Source organism: Taudactylus pleione, unplaced genomic scaffold (genome assembly GCF_031769625.1).
Source record: "Taudactylus pleione unplaced genomic scaffold, aTauple2 ptg000461l, whole genome shotgun sequence".
NCBI classification, from domain to species: Eukaryota; Metazoa; Chordata; class Amphibia; order Anura; family Myobatrachidae; genus Taudactylus; species Taudactylus pleione.
In genome coordinates this window covers 415,230-429,802 of record NW_028284863.1, presented here as the reverse complement: position 1 = coordinate 429,802, position 14,573 = coordinate 415,230, and the positions used below count along the sequence as shown (strand labels likewise).

Genomic DNA, 14,573 nt, shown 5'->3' with positions numbered 1-14,573 from the left:
TGACGGAGTGTTACCGTGTGACCGTTAGCGTGATTTCACACTGCGAGGTTGTTTATTGTTTTCTGTTTGTTTCCTGAGTTTCCATGCTGGAGAGTAAAGAATCATTTACTTGAAAGTTGTGTGTGGACCCTCATTAAGCACCTAAACACTGCACCCATCCACCCTCTGCCGAGCTAATTACCCCCAAGATATCACAATTCATACATACACTGTATATTGTGTATGTATTTTATATATGTAAAATGTGTGTGTGTATAGATATGTGTGTATGTGTATATATATGTGTGTGTATATATATATATATATATATACACACACATACATACGTGCATATAATATATATATAATAATGTGTGCGGTGGTGGGACAGCAGGCTACCTTTCCTTCAGCTCTCAGGCTGACTGCTGATCTGCTCGATGACCCGCCGCCCGGGGAGCCAGGGTATATGGCACCTTGCTTGTCCGACTCAGCTGGTATGCCCCACACGCAGTGCAGGGAAGGCAGCCTGGGCTCTTCTCTCTGAGACTGTGACTGTCACTGTAGTGAGTCTGCTGAGTCCTCCGCAGCTGCTGTAAGAGAACAGCTCATCTTCCAGGGACAGCAGCAGGGAAATGTTAGTAGAAGCGATTGGGGACAGTGTGTGGGGGCCCCGGTACGACCTCCCCTGTTGCCCTGCCCTTAATCCGGCCCTAGATGGAGGGTATGAACGCTGAGATGTCCACGTCCAGGCTCCGGGATCTGTACATTATGTGATGGAGATTATAAACACCAATATCTGTTGCACTATTGACCTTTGCAGTAGCTTATGGTCTACTCTGGCTACTGTCCTCTAATCCAACTAAACATGGCCTCTGACGCATTGGATTTGCCATTGGGAATGCGGTAGCCTGTGACACTCCCATAATGCGCCCATGAATAGGTCCCTTTTTGCAGCCACCACCAGGCTCCACCCTGCAGAGTCCATGGAGACCCTTCTCGGGTATTAGCGATGCTGTTTGCATTAGTGTTAGCCATTGGAGCATGTACTGCATAAAAATATTGGCACAAAGTCCATCTCTGACCCAGGCGCCAAGTCCACAAATAAAATCCAACAATGGTACTACTGGCGCACTGCGATATGCTGTCTGCCAGAGAAAGGCCTGTGATATTATTATATACAGACTGTAGGTACATAAATATAATCTCTTGTTACTCAGATAGTACAAACCGATTGCAAAGCTGGTTCCTGCCTCAGTCCTCGGAAGTGTCGGCGTGCTCCAGTATGTGTCTCCCGTCCCCAGGACCCCCACACTTATTATTACCCTTACCCACACTCCCACTCTGACTCTCTCTCTTTCCTCTGCCTACTACCACTGTCTATTTCACACCCCGGTGACCATCTCTCGCCGTAATTAGCCAGCTAAGAAGATGCAGCAGGAGCAGAGCCGGCCCTAGGCATAGGCATGATAAGCAAATGCCTAGGGGCGACTCTGCATGCTAGGGGCATTTTCCATCAAGCAGGGCTGAGGGCCGGCTGAGCTCTGCCCCCCGACGCTGGCAACTGCCGCTAGCCGCTGCTCCCTCCCAGTCCCACCGGCACCTACCTAGAGCCGGGAGAGCCCGTCCCGCCGGCACAGCTAACACCCCAGCACGCTGCCGCGATCGGAGCTCTCCGATCGGGCAGCACAGCGGATGGCCAGGCGGCGGCCGGTCATGTGACCATCATCCGCATCCGCACGGCCCCAGCCCCTTAGTCAGAATGAGCTTCTGCATCGAAACTCATTCTGACAGTACAGGTCGGAGGAGCTAAGATGGCCGCTGCCACACCTCCCAGGGGCCTTTGCGGAGCAGAGCCGTGAGCAACAACTCATGGCTCCGCCTCCATCTTGGCCCAGCCACAGCCCACAGCCACTGTACAACAGCCACTCTAACGCTCACTGCGCAGGTAAGAACACTGAGTCTGACTCAGAGTGGGACAAATAATATCAAGCACTGCTGTCTTATATATATATGAGTATATGTACATATGAGTAGATGTGTGTATATAAATATATATATATATATGTGTATGTATGTGTGTGTGTATATATATATTAGGGGTGAGCGGGTTCGGATTTCTGAAATCCGAACCCCCCCGAGCCCCCCCGATCCGAGTCCGATCCGAGTCAGGCTCGACTTTTCCCGCCTGACTCGGATCTGAAATCGAGGCAAAACGTCATCATCCCGCCTTCCGAGTCTCGCGGGTTTTGGATCCTATATAAGGTACCCGCGTCGGCGCCATTTTCTCACTCGGCTGTGGACAGTGAAGAGGGAGGGTGGGAGTTAGGGCTGTGTAGTGTAGTGTAGTGCTGCTGTTGTCCACTACTTCAAAGTCCATAGGGGCTGGCTGTGTTGTGCTGTGCTGCTGTTGTTAATAGGGGCTGTGTCCACTACTTCAAAGTCCATAGGGGCTGGCTGGACTGTGTTGTGCAGTCAGTTCTCCATAGGGGCTGTGTCCACTCCAAAGTCCTGTGCAGTGTCCCAGTCCTAAAGGAGTGCTGTAGTGTTGTCCAGGGGGTGCTCTGTCCATCAGGGGTGCTCCCCCCAAGTGCTAAAAAAATAATATATTTTCTGTGTTTGTGAATTGTGTGCGCAGTAGCCGCACGTGCATCAACAAAGTAGTGCCAAGCGTGCGCCTGTGTCATAAGTAAAGGGCCGGCTGGCTTGACCGTTAAGGGTGCTGTAACCCCCGAAAGTACACTCCAGTCCAAACCAAAAAAATATATATTTTCTGTGTTTGTGAATTGTGTGCGCAGTAGCCGCACGTGCATCAACAAAGTAGTGCCAAGCGTGCGCCTGTGTCATAAGTAAAGGGCCGGCTGGCTTGACCATTAAGGGTGCTGTAACCCCCGAAAGTACACTCCAGTCCAAACCAAAAAAAAAATTATTTTCTGTGTTTGTGAATTGTGTGCGCAGTAGCCGCACGTGCATCAACAAAGTAGTGCCAAGCGTGCGCCTGTGTCATAAGTAAAGGGCCGGCTGGCTTGACCGTTAAGGGTGCTGTAACCCCCGAAAGTACACTCCAGTCCAAACCAAAAAAAAAATTATTTTCTGTGTTTGTGAATTGTGTGCGCAGTAGCCGCACGTGCATCAACAAAGTAGTGCCAAGCGTGCACCTGTGTCATAAGTAAAGGGCCGGCTGGCTTGACCGTTAAGGGTGCTGTAACCCCCGAAAGTACACTCCAGTCCAAACCAAAAAAAAAATTATTTTCTGTGTTTGTGAATTGTGTGCGCAGTAGCCGCACGTGCATCAACAAAGTAGTGCCAAGCGTGCGCCTGTGTCATAAGTAAAGGGCCGGCTGGCTTGACCGTTAAGGGTGCTGTAACCCCCGAAAGTACACTCCAGTCCAAACCAAAAAAAAAATTATTTTCTGTGTTTGTGAATTGTGTGCGCAGTAGCCGCACGTGCATCAACAAAGTAGTGCCAAGCGTGCGCCTGTGTCATAAGTAAAGGGCCGGCTGGCTTGACAATTAAAGGGTGCTGTAACCCCCAAAGTACACTCCAGTCCAAACCAAAAAAAAAATTATTTTCTGTGTTTGTGAATTGTGTGCGCAGTAGCCGCACGTGCATCAACAAAGTAGTGCCAAGAGTGCGCCTGTGTCATAAGGGCCGGCTGGCTTGACCGTTAAAGGGTGCTGTAACCCCCAAAGTACACTCCAGTCCAAACCAAAAAAAAAATTATTTTCTGTGTTTAGCCGCACGTATATATCAAATTGATATAACATAAATGGAGGACCAAACTTTCTCCGATAAAAATAAAATAGAGAAAGATCAAGAACCACTTCCTCCTAGTGCTGAAGCTGCTGCCACTAGTCATGACATAGACGATAACATGCCATCAACGTCGTCTGCCAAGGCCGATGCCCAATGTCATAGTAGAGGGCACATACAATCCCAAATGGCAAAGTTCAGGAAAATGACCTTGAAAAAGACATTTAAATCAGCTGAAGAGAAACGTAAACTTGCCAATATGCCATTTACGACACGGAGTGGCAAGGAACGGCTAAGGTCGATCCCTAGTATGTTCATGACTAGTGGTTCAGCTTCACATGACGATGGAAGCCCTCCTCCCACTAAAAAAATCAAAAGAGTTAAGCTGGCAAAAGCACAGCGAAGAACTGTGCTTTCTAAGAAGATATCACAAATCCCCAAGGAGAGTCCAAGTGTGGTGGTGGTTGCGATGCCTGACCTTCCCAGCACTGGACGGGAAGAGGTGGCTCTTTCCACCATTTGCACGCCCCCTGCAAGTGCTGAAAGAAGCACCCACAGTCCACTTGCTGATATGCAAATTGAAGATGTCACTGTTGAAGTACAACAGGATGAGGATACTGGTGTAGCTGGCGCTGAGGAGGAAGTTGGCGAGGAGGATTCTGATGGTGATGTGGTTTGTTTAAATCAGGCTCCGGGGGAGACAGTTGTTGTCTGTGGGATGAAAAAGCCCATCACGGTCATGCCTGGGCAGAAGACCAAACATTCCACCTCTTTGGTCTGGCAATATTTCTATCCAAATCCGGACAACAACTGTCTTGCCATATGTACCATATGTAAAGGTGAAATAAGTAGGGGTAGGGACGTCAACCACCTAGGAACATCCTCCCTTATACGGCACCTGCAATGCATTCATAAAAAGTTACTGTCAAGTTCAGAAACTTTGGCTAAGACCGTAAGCAGTCCAGGGACACCTAAATCCCGTTGTCCTGTTGTATCCAAGCGCCTGCAAACCACACCGTCAACTCCCTCCTCGTCAATTTCCTCCTTAGTCAGGATCAGAAGTAGTCCTGCAGGCCATGTCACTGGCATGACTGACTCTCCTATCCGGGATTCCTCTGGAGGATCCTGCATTGCTACGCCTACTGCTGCCGCTGCTGCTGTTGCTGCTGCTGGGAGTCGTTCATCATCCCAGAGAGGAAGTAGGAACACCACTACTTTTACTAAACAATTGACCCTCCAACAGTCCTTAGCGAGGAGGATGAAGTACGACAGCAGTCATCCTGAAGCAAAATGTATAACTGAGGCCTTGACTGCTATGTTGGTGTTAGACGTGCGTCCGGTATCCGCCATTAGTGCAGTGGGATTTAGACAATTGATGGAGGTAGTGTGTCCCCGGTTCCAAATCCCGTCTAGATTCCACTTCACTAGGCAGGCGATACCGAGACTGTACAGAAACGTCAGAAAAAGTGTCCTCAGTGTCCTGAAAAATGCCGTTGTACACAATGTCCACTTAACCACGGACATGTGGACAAGTGGAACAGGGCAGACTAAGGACTATATGACTGTGACAGCCCACTGGGTAGATGTATCACCTTACGCAGCAACAGCAGCAGCGTCACCAGTAGCAGCATCTCAGAAACGCCAGCTCGTTACAAGGCAGGCTACGCTGTGTATCACCGGTTTCAGTAAGAGGCACACCGCCGACAACCTCTTAGAGAAACTGAGGGAAATCATCGCCCAGTGGCTTACCCCACTTAGACTCTCCTGGGGATTTGTGATATCTGACAACGCCACCAATATTGTGCGGGCATTACATCTGGGCAAATTCCAGCACGTCCCATGTTTTGCTCACACAATAAACTTGGTGGTGCAGAATTTTCTGAAAAGCGACAGGGGCGTGCAGGAGACGCTTTGGGTGGCCCGAAAAATTTCTGGCCACTTTCGCCATTCAGCGACTGCGTGCCGAAGACTGGAGCGCCAGCAAACACTCTTGAACCTGCCCCGCCATCACCTGAAGCAAGAGGTTGTGACGCGGTGGAACTCAACCCTCTATATGCTTCAGAGGATGGAGGAGCAGCAAAAGGCCATACAAGCCTATACATCCACCTATGACATAGGCAAAGGAGGGGGTATGCACCTGACTCAAGCGCAGTGGAGAATGATTTCCGTGTTGTGCAAGGTTCTCCAGCCCTTCGAACTTGCCACACGTGAAGTCAGTTCAGACACAGCCAGCTTGAGTCAGGTCATTCCCCTCATCAGGCTTTTGCAGAAGCAGCTGGAGAAAGTGAAGGAGGAGCTAAGACGGAGCGATTCCGCTCGGCATGTGGGACTTGTGGATGAAGCCCTTCATTCGCTTTGCCAGGATTCCAGGGTGGTCAATCTGTTGAAATCAGACCACTACATTTTGGCCACCGTGCTTGATCCTAGGTTTAAAGCCTATGTGGTGTCTCTCTTTCCGGCCGACACAAGCCTGCAGAGGTGCAAAGACCTGCTGGTGAAAACACTGTCAGCTGAAGCGGAACGTGACACGTCAACGGCTCCTTCATTTTCTCCCGCAACTGGGGCTGCCAGGAAAAAACTTAGGTATCCTAAGCAACCCGCTGGCGGTGATGCAGGGCAGGCAGGACCAAGTTTGGACATCTGGTCCGGACTGAAGGACCTGGCAACAATTTCTGACATGTCTACTGTCACTGCATATGATACTGTCACCATTGACAGAATGGTGGAGGATTACATCGGTGACAGCATCCAAGTAGGCATGTCAGACAGTCCATACCTGTACTGGCAGGAAAAAGAGGCAATTTGGAGGCCCCTGTACAAGCTGGCTCTATTTTACCTGAGTTGCCCCCCCTCCAGTGTGTCCTCCGAAAGAGTGTTTAGTGCAGCCGGGAACCTTGTCAGCGAAAGGCGTAGGAGGTTGCTTCCACAGAATGTGGAGAAGATGATGTTCATCAAAATGAATTATCAGCTCTTCCAGGGAGACCAGCCTCCAGAAGGTACAGAGGGACCTGTGGTGGTGGATTCAAGTGGGGACGAGTTAATACTTTGTGAGGATGAGGATGTACACACTGAAGAGGGTGAGGAATCGGTGGATGAGGAGGATGAGGATGACATCTTGCCTCCATAGAGCCAGTTTGTGCAGGGACACATTAATTGCCAGCTTGTTTTGTGGGGGCCCAAACGAACCAATCATTTCAGCCACAGTTGTGTGGCAGACCCTGGCGCTGAAATGATTGATTTGTTAAAGTGTGCATGTCCTGTTTATACAACATAGCCCAAGGACAATTCCATCTTGCACTTCTTTTTTTTCTTTGCATTATGTACAGTTTGGGGCCTAGTTTTTCTAACTGCCATCCTGTCTGCCACTGCAGTGTCACTCCTAGATGGGTCACGTGTTTGTGCCGCCCACTCGTGTCGCTTAGCATAGTCATCCAGCTACCTCGGTGCAACCTTTTGGACATAAAAACACTATTGTGAGGTGTGAGGTGTTCAGAATAGACTGGAAATGAGTGGAAATTAAGGTTATTGAGGTTAATAATAGCATAGGAGCAGAGAAACCAACAAATTCTGTGATTTTAGCTGTTTTTATGCTTTTTTTTAAAAAAATACAGATCCAAAACACAAAACCCAGAACCCAAAACACGGAAGGGTGGTTTTGGCAAAACCAATCCAGATCCAAAACACGAAGAAAGATCCAGATCCAAAACCAAAACACAAAACACGAAAAGTGGCCGGTGCACACCCCTAATATATATATATATATATATATAATATGCAGATAGCCGGCACTCCCGACCTGCTCAATATTAACTTGCGTCCGGTGCCCTCCGTGTTACCTCTCCTTAGCAAGTGAGGGCATATGTACATCGATGAAGGCGGCGCTCTCGACAACTTAAAAGCAATAAAAAGTTATAAACCAATATGTTATTTTTGGCGTCCACGTATAAATAATATGTTTGGTGGTGGGATTATATGCTAGGGGGCACCAAATTGGCTAGGGCCAGCTCTGAGCAGGAGCATACATGCCAACCTTCCAGGAGGGGGCTGCCAGGTCGGTCCAGCAGGGAGGGTGGGTGTGGCTGTAATGGGCAGAGTGGTGGTGTGTCCGCGCGTTCGTGTCATCAGGGCCTTTCCCCCTCCCCCGTGCTTTATAATGCCGATATTACTGGCATTACAAAGCAGGGGGCGGGGTTACAATGGCGCAATTTAGCGCAAATCGCGTCATCACATCATTTTTAGGAGGCTGCCGACAGTCCCGGGAGAGTAGGTAAGTATGAGCAGGAGGCGTGCTTTATATACTACCATGGTTATACATAGGTTCAGGAACTGGGGGTGGAGCTATAGAAAAACAAATGTATTTATATATACTGTACATATTATATCATTTAGAAAAGAAGGCACTGACAAGCTGAATGATAGCTACTACTAATCACGTTACTCACTCCTTACCCTTGGGCTGAAGTGCGTACCAGCTTCCTCCAATAAGTGACAGCAGCACAGGGCCGCGTGAGTCTCACACACTGCATCTACAACTGTGTCACTGAGACTGTAAACACAAGAATACCGTTATTACAATGGATTTGGGGGCAAAAATTTGGCCACTTGAAACTGTCCGGGATCCGGGAGACTGGACTCGAGGCATAGTTTGAAGTAGGGCACTACATTGTGGCATACAGATAACTAAGTCTCCAGACTACTATGGGGCCTACAGATAACTAAGCCTCCAGACTACTATGGGGCCTACCGATAACTAAGTCTCCAGACTACTATGGGGCCTACAGATAACTAAGCCTCCAGACTACTATGGGGCCTACCGATAACTAAGTCTCCAGACTACTATGGGGCCTACAGATAACTAAGCCTCCAGACTACTATGGGGCCTACAGATAACTAAGCCTCCAGACTACTATGGGGCATACAGATAACTAAGTCTCCAGACTACTATGGGGCATACAGATAACTAAGTCTCCAGACTACTATGGGGCCTACAGATAACTAAGGGCCTGATTCAGACCCACTCGCGAGCGGCTGTCCGCTCGCAAGTGGGTCGATGTTATGGACTGAGCATGCGCACGACGGAGGGAGCTCCGTCGTGCGCATGCGCCAGACGCGACGAGCGAAGGAAAGTCCTTCGCTCGTTGTGTCCGATCAAAGGGGGCGTGCTGTCAATGTTGATTGACAGCACGCCCCCTTTGGTGGGCGTGCCGGGGGCGTGCCTCCCTGACGGGGGCGTTCCCACGGGAACGCCTCCCGTCTGAAGCCGGCCCACTGACATCACTAGTGATGTCAGTGGGAGTGATTTTGGCTCTGATAGAGCCAAAATCACTCCGGAGCTTGCGGTTGAAAACCTCAACCGCAGGCTCCGGCTCGCAAATTCGATGGTCGCGATGGTCTCGACCATCGCGACCATCACAATGCACGCTCGTATAGCCTGTGGGTGGTGACCCACAGCTATACGAGCGTCCAGGAGGACACTCCATGAAAATGGAGCCTGGCCCTCATTCAGAGCGTGCGCTCTGCTCAGAGCGTACGGCTCTGAATGAGGGCCTAAGTCTCCAGACTACTATGGGGCATACAGATAACTAAGTCTCCAGACTACTATGAGGCCTACAGATAACTAAGGCCCTCATTCAGAGCCGGACGCTCTGAGCAGAGCGCACGCTCTGAATGAGGGCCGGGCTCCATTTTCATGGAGCGTCCTCCTGGACGCTCGTATAGCTGTGGGTCACCACCCACAGGCTATACGAGCGTGCATTGTGATGGTCGCGATGGTCGAGACCTGCGGTTGAGCTTTTCAACCGCAAGCTCCGGAGTGATTTTGGCTCTATCAGAGCCAAAATCACTCCCACTGACATCACTAGTGATGTCAGTGGGCCGGCTTCAGACGGGAGGCGTTCCCGTGAGAACGCCCCCGTCAGGGAGGCACGCCCCCGGCACGCCCACCAAAGGGGGCGTGCTGTCAATCAACATTGACAGCACGCCCCCTTTGATCGGACACAACGAGCGAAGGACTTTCCTTCGCTCGTCGCGTCTGGCGCATGAGCACGACGGAGCTCCCTCCGTCGTGCGCATGCTCAGTCCATAACATCGACCCACTTGCGAGCGGACAGCCGCTCGCGAGTGGGTCTGAATCAGGCCCTAAGTCTCCAAACTACTATGGGGCCTACAGATAACTAAGGGCCTGATTCAGAGCCGTTCGCTATTTGCGGTCGTTCGTTCAAAAACAAGGGGTGGCTATTCATATGATCGTTCGCAAAATGCAGTCTGTTCACACCTCTAAGTCTGAACGCCCCCTGGCCGCTCGCACCATACGTCATGTCCGCTATTTATTAGATTAATCGAGTACATCGTACAGCGTATGAACTGCTCGCTATTCTTGTGGTTGGTTTTTTCAACCGCTATTTTGCGAGCAGTTCTGAGTTAAAAAAAACCAAGTGACGTGGTCAGTGACGCTGCTGTATTAATTATGCACTCCCTTAAAACGCCCGTTTTGACCTTTAAGCACGCCTGCGTTCGAATTCCACTCCCCCGTTTACAAGCACCTTCCCCTGTTACCACCCACATACGCCTCATTCTGTCACTCAAAATAGCTGGCACTCGCTATATAGCGTACAAGCGATTTTCGGCCGCACTGACTGGTTCGTGCATGCGTACTAAAAACCGTACGCATGCGCAGATGTGCGAACATCGCTCGGAACGAGCGTACTGCTGCTAGCGAGCGGCTCTGAATGAGGGCCTAAGTCTCCAAACTACTATGGGGCCTACAGATAACTAAGCCTCCAGACTACTATGGGGCCTACAGATAACTAAGGCCCTCATTCAGAGCCGTACGCTCTGAGCAGAGCGCACGCTCTGAATGAGGGCCGGGCTCCATTTTCATGGAGCGTCCTCCTGGACGCTCGTATAGCTGTGGGTCACCACCCACAGCTATACGAGCGTGCTTTGTGATGGCCGCGATGGTCGAGACCATCGCGACCATCGAAATTGCGAGCCGGAGCCTGCGGTTGAGGTTTTCAACCGCAAGCTCCGGAGTGATTTTGGCTCTATCAGAGCCAAAATCACTCCCACTGACATCAATAGTGATGTCAGTGGGAAGCCTACAGGCTTCTGACGGGAGGCGTTCCCGTGGGAACGCCCCCGTCAGGGAGGCACGCCCCCGGCACGCCCACCAAAGGGGGCGTGCTGTCAATCAACATTGACAGCACGCCCCCTTTGATCGGACACAACGAGCGAAGGACTTTCCTTCGCTCGTCGCGTCTGGCGCATGCGCACGACAGAGCTCCCTCCGTCGTGCGCATGCTCAGTGCATAACATCGACCCACTTGCGAGCGGACAGCCGCTCGCGAGTGGGTCTGAATCAGGCCCTAAGTCTCCAGATTACAATGCAGCCTACAGATAACTAAGGCCCTCATTCAGAGCCGCTCGCTATTTGCGGTCGTTCGTTTTCTAAAAAGGGATGGCTATTCAAATGAACCGTTCGCACTTTGCGGTCTGTTCACGCCTCTAAGTCTGAACGAGCGAGCAAAACATGCGAACGTAAATTTGAAAAATACGCCCCCTGGCCGCTCGCACCATACGTCATGTCCGCTATTTATTAGATTAATCGAGTACATCGAACAGCGTCTGAACTGCTCGCTATTCTTGTGGTTGGTTTTTTCAACCACTATTTTGCGAGCAGTTCTGAGTTTAAAAAAACCAAGTGACGTGGTCATTGACGCTGCTGGATTAATTATGCACTCCCTGAAAACGCCCGTTTTGACCTTTAAGCACGCCTGCGTTCTGATTTCCACTCCCCGTTTTCAAGCACCTTCCCCTGTTACCACCCACATACGCCTCATTCTGTCACTCAAATTAGCAGGCATTCGCTATTTTGCGAGCACATGAATTTCGGCCGCACTGACTGGTTCGCGCATGCGTATAACGATCCGTACGCATGCGCAGTTGGGCAAACATCGCTCAGAACGAGCTGCCGCTTACGAGTGGCTCTGAATCAGGCCCTAAGTCTCTAGACTACTGTGGGGCCTACAGATAACTAATGGTGCATACACACGGTCAGATTTTTCCTTCAGATATGAACGATAACGATATAAAAATCGTTCAGTCGTTCATATCTGAAGGAAAATCTGACATATCTGACATGCCTGAACGATGGATGATCTACAATGCGCGTTCCCGTTTGTCAGATAACGATATCTGACATCTGATGTGTTTGCAGTCACACTTGGACGATTCCATTCATTTTAATGCAGTCAAAAATCGTTAAAATCGTTCAAAACTTTGGTCAAATCGTTCATCTGACAAATCTGACAAGTCTGACAAATCTGACCGTGTGTATGCTCCATTAGTCTCCAGACTACTATGGGGCCTACAGATAACTAAGGCCCTGATTCAGAGCCGGACGCTCTGACCAGAGCGCTCGCTCTGAATCAGGGCCCACCTCCATTAAAATGGAGCGTCCTCCTGGACGCTCGTTTAGCTGTGGGTCACCACCCACAGCATATACGAGCGTGCAGGATGATGGTCGTGATGGTCTTGACCATCGCGACCATCGCCAGTGCGAGCAGAAGCCTGCGGTTGAGTTTCTCAACTGCAAGGCCAGGAGTGATTTTGGCTCTATCAGAGCCAAAATCACTCCCACTGACATCACTAGGGGCCGGGTTCTGACGGTCCCATGGGAACGCCTCCGTCTGGCAGGCACGCCCACCAAAGGGGGCGTGTTGTCAATCAACATCGACAGCACGCCCCCTTTGATCAGACAATATCAGGAGGACACTCCATATTTATGGAGGTGGGCCCTGATTCAGAGCGAGCGCTCTGGTCAGAGCGTCCGGCTCTGAATCAGGGCCTAAGTCTCCAGACTACTATGGGGCCTACAGATAACTAAGTCTCCATACTACTATGGGGCCTACAGATAACTAAGTCTCCAGACTACTCTCGGACATACAGATAATGCAAACTCCAGACTACTATGGGGCCTACAGATAACGAAGACTCCAGACTACTATGGGGCCTACAGATAACTAAGTTTCCAGACTACTATGGGGCCTACAGATAACTAAGTCTCCAGACTACTCTGGGACATACAGATAATGCAAACTCCAGACTACTATGGGGCCTACAGATAACGAAGACTCCAGACTACTATGGGGCATAAGATGAACAGCTGCTGTGGAGAGAAGTGTTTCTCTAGAAGCATTGGTACACATCAAAATGTTGCTATGGGGCCCACAAAGCTCTAGTTACTCTCCTGGTTACAGGACCGGAAAGTCAGTTTCTTTTTAATAGTAAGTTGAAATTTTTGCTCATCTCTTGTACCAGGCACAAGTAAGGAAAAACAAAAAAACCATTGAGGTCAGTGTGCCTTTACCATCTGGAGATATCACATAACTGAATGCTGTGCATTTTCTTGCAGGCCAAACCAGGCGACGCAGATCAAAGTGATGGCTCTTCTTGTGGCCTTGCTGCAGAAAGTGGGGGGCAGAGAGCGAGCGGTAAGAGGATTAGGTGGGTGGGTGAGGACCTGATATTACAAAGAAGCACAATATAAATATTATGTTCCTCTATAGTTGTGGTTCCCAAACTGGGTGCCGTGCGACATTTGCAGTGGTGCCATTGGTTGGGGCCAAATAAAATTACTTGTGGTCCATGTGATTGGCGGCCACCAGCATTGGTTTTGCCTATCATATAATATGTGGACATTGAGAAGCGCAGCCCCGTTCCCACCACATAACTGATCCTGAGGATGACATGTAAGCAAGAAACGTTTGGCTTAGAGGTGCCATTAATAAAATGAGGATTCTCTTGAGCGCCGTAATTCAGATAAGTTTGGGAACCACTGCTATATACTATGTTTCTACTTCAGGGTCCACAGGGGTCCACAGGGTGACCTTGGAGTATAGCTGGATCCTCGGTCACCACGGAGTTAAAGCTTTTAGCTGCTCCCTGGATGCTCTTGGGTCCATCCTCCTCTATACCCCGCCCCTGAGCCACAGGCACCTCAGTTTAAGATGGTGCCCGGCCGGAGTCGGGTCACCCTGGGCTTTTTATTTTTTAACTTTGTTAAATTTATTTTTTATTTAAACTACAGTTTTTTTCTCCAGAGCGGCAGCGATGGGCTGTCTGTACAGACGCCCACGCTGCCGCTCCTTCTCCCTGCTGGCGCCGCGACACCAGCACTAAACTGGGGATCGCGGCAGGGGAAGCTAGAGTCTGTACTAGCCGGACTCTGGTTTCCCCGGGACTGCTGCCGGAGATGCCGGGGAGATTCAGGTAAGCCGCGCACCGCTGATTAGCGGCGGTGCGCGGGTTCCTTTTAAATGCAGTCCCATGCCCCCGATCTAGGGGACAGACCGGGGGCACTAGCGGTGGCGGCGGGCTCCCCCTCCTTTGGAGGCATACCCCGCCAGACCACTAGACCACCAGGGTGAATAACGCGGGAAGCGGGATGCCGGCAACCCGGGGGTTAATATGCTAGCCAGGTGAGAAAGCCTTCCCTGTCTAGCGGCTCCTCCCCTCAGCTCAGCGCGCCTTTCAGCTAGTAGTCTGGCGTCACTGAGCTGCAGATACACGGCCACTCCTCCTCTGAGGTCTCCAGCAGCCATTTTCTCTGTGGCAGAGCAGATACTCTCAGGGAGCACGCGGACCGGTCCCCCTGTGTACTTCTCCCCTGCAAAAGGACAGTGTACACAGCACTATAGCCCTCCCAGACACTGAATCTGGGCAGGTTGATTGTAGTGGAAAGGTGCAGTGAGTATATCTTCCTGCATGGTATGTGACTTTTGCTAGTGCTGCCTGTCTGTGCTAATTTCTACTTACTGTCAGCCTATACCTATCCCTTTCCTTC

General features: G+C 50.4%; 1 protein-coding gene across 5 annotated transcripts in view; it reads left to right on the top strand.

The window, feature by feature from the left end:
• ELMO3 (engulfment and cell motility 3) overlaps nucleotides 1-14,573 on the top strand; it is a 450,596-nt gene that overhangs the window by 210,982 nt on the left and 225,041 nt on the right. For all 5 annotated transcript variants that reach the window (XM_088448606.1, XM_088448605.1, XM_088448607.1 and 2 more), the window contains exon 9: nucleotides 13,143-13,221. In XM_088448606.1, the coding sequence (XP_088304732.1) occupies nucleotides 13,143-13,221 (79 nt within the window). The remainder of the gene's footprint in view (nucleotides 1-13,142; nucleotides 13,222-14,573) is intronic.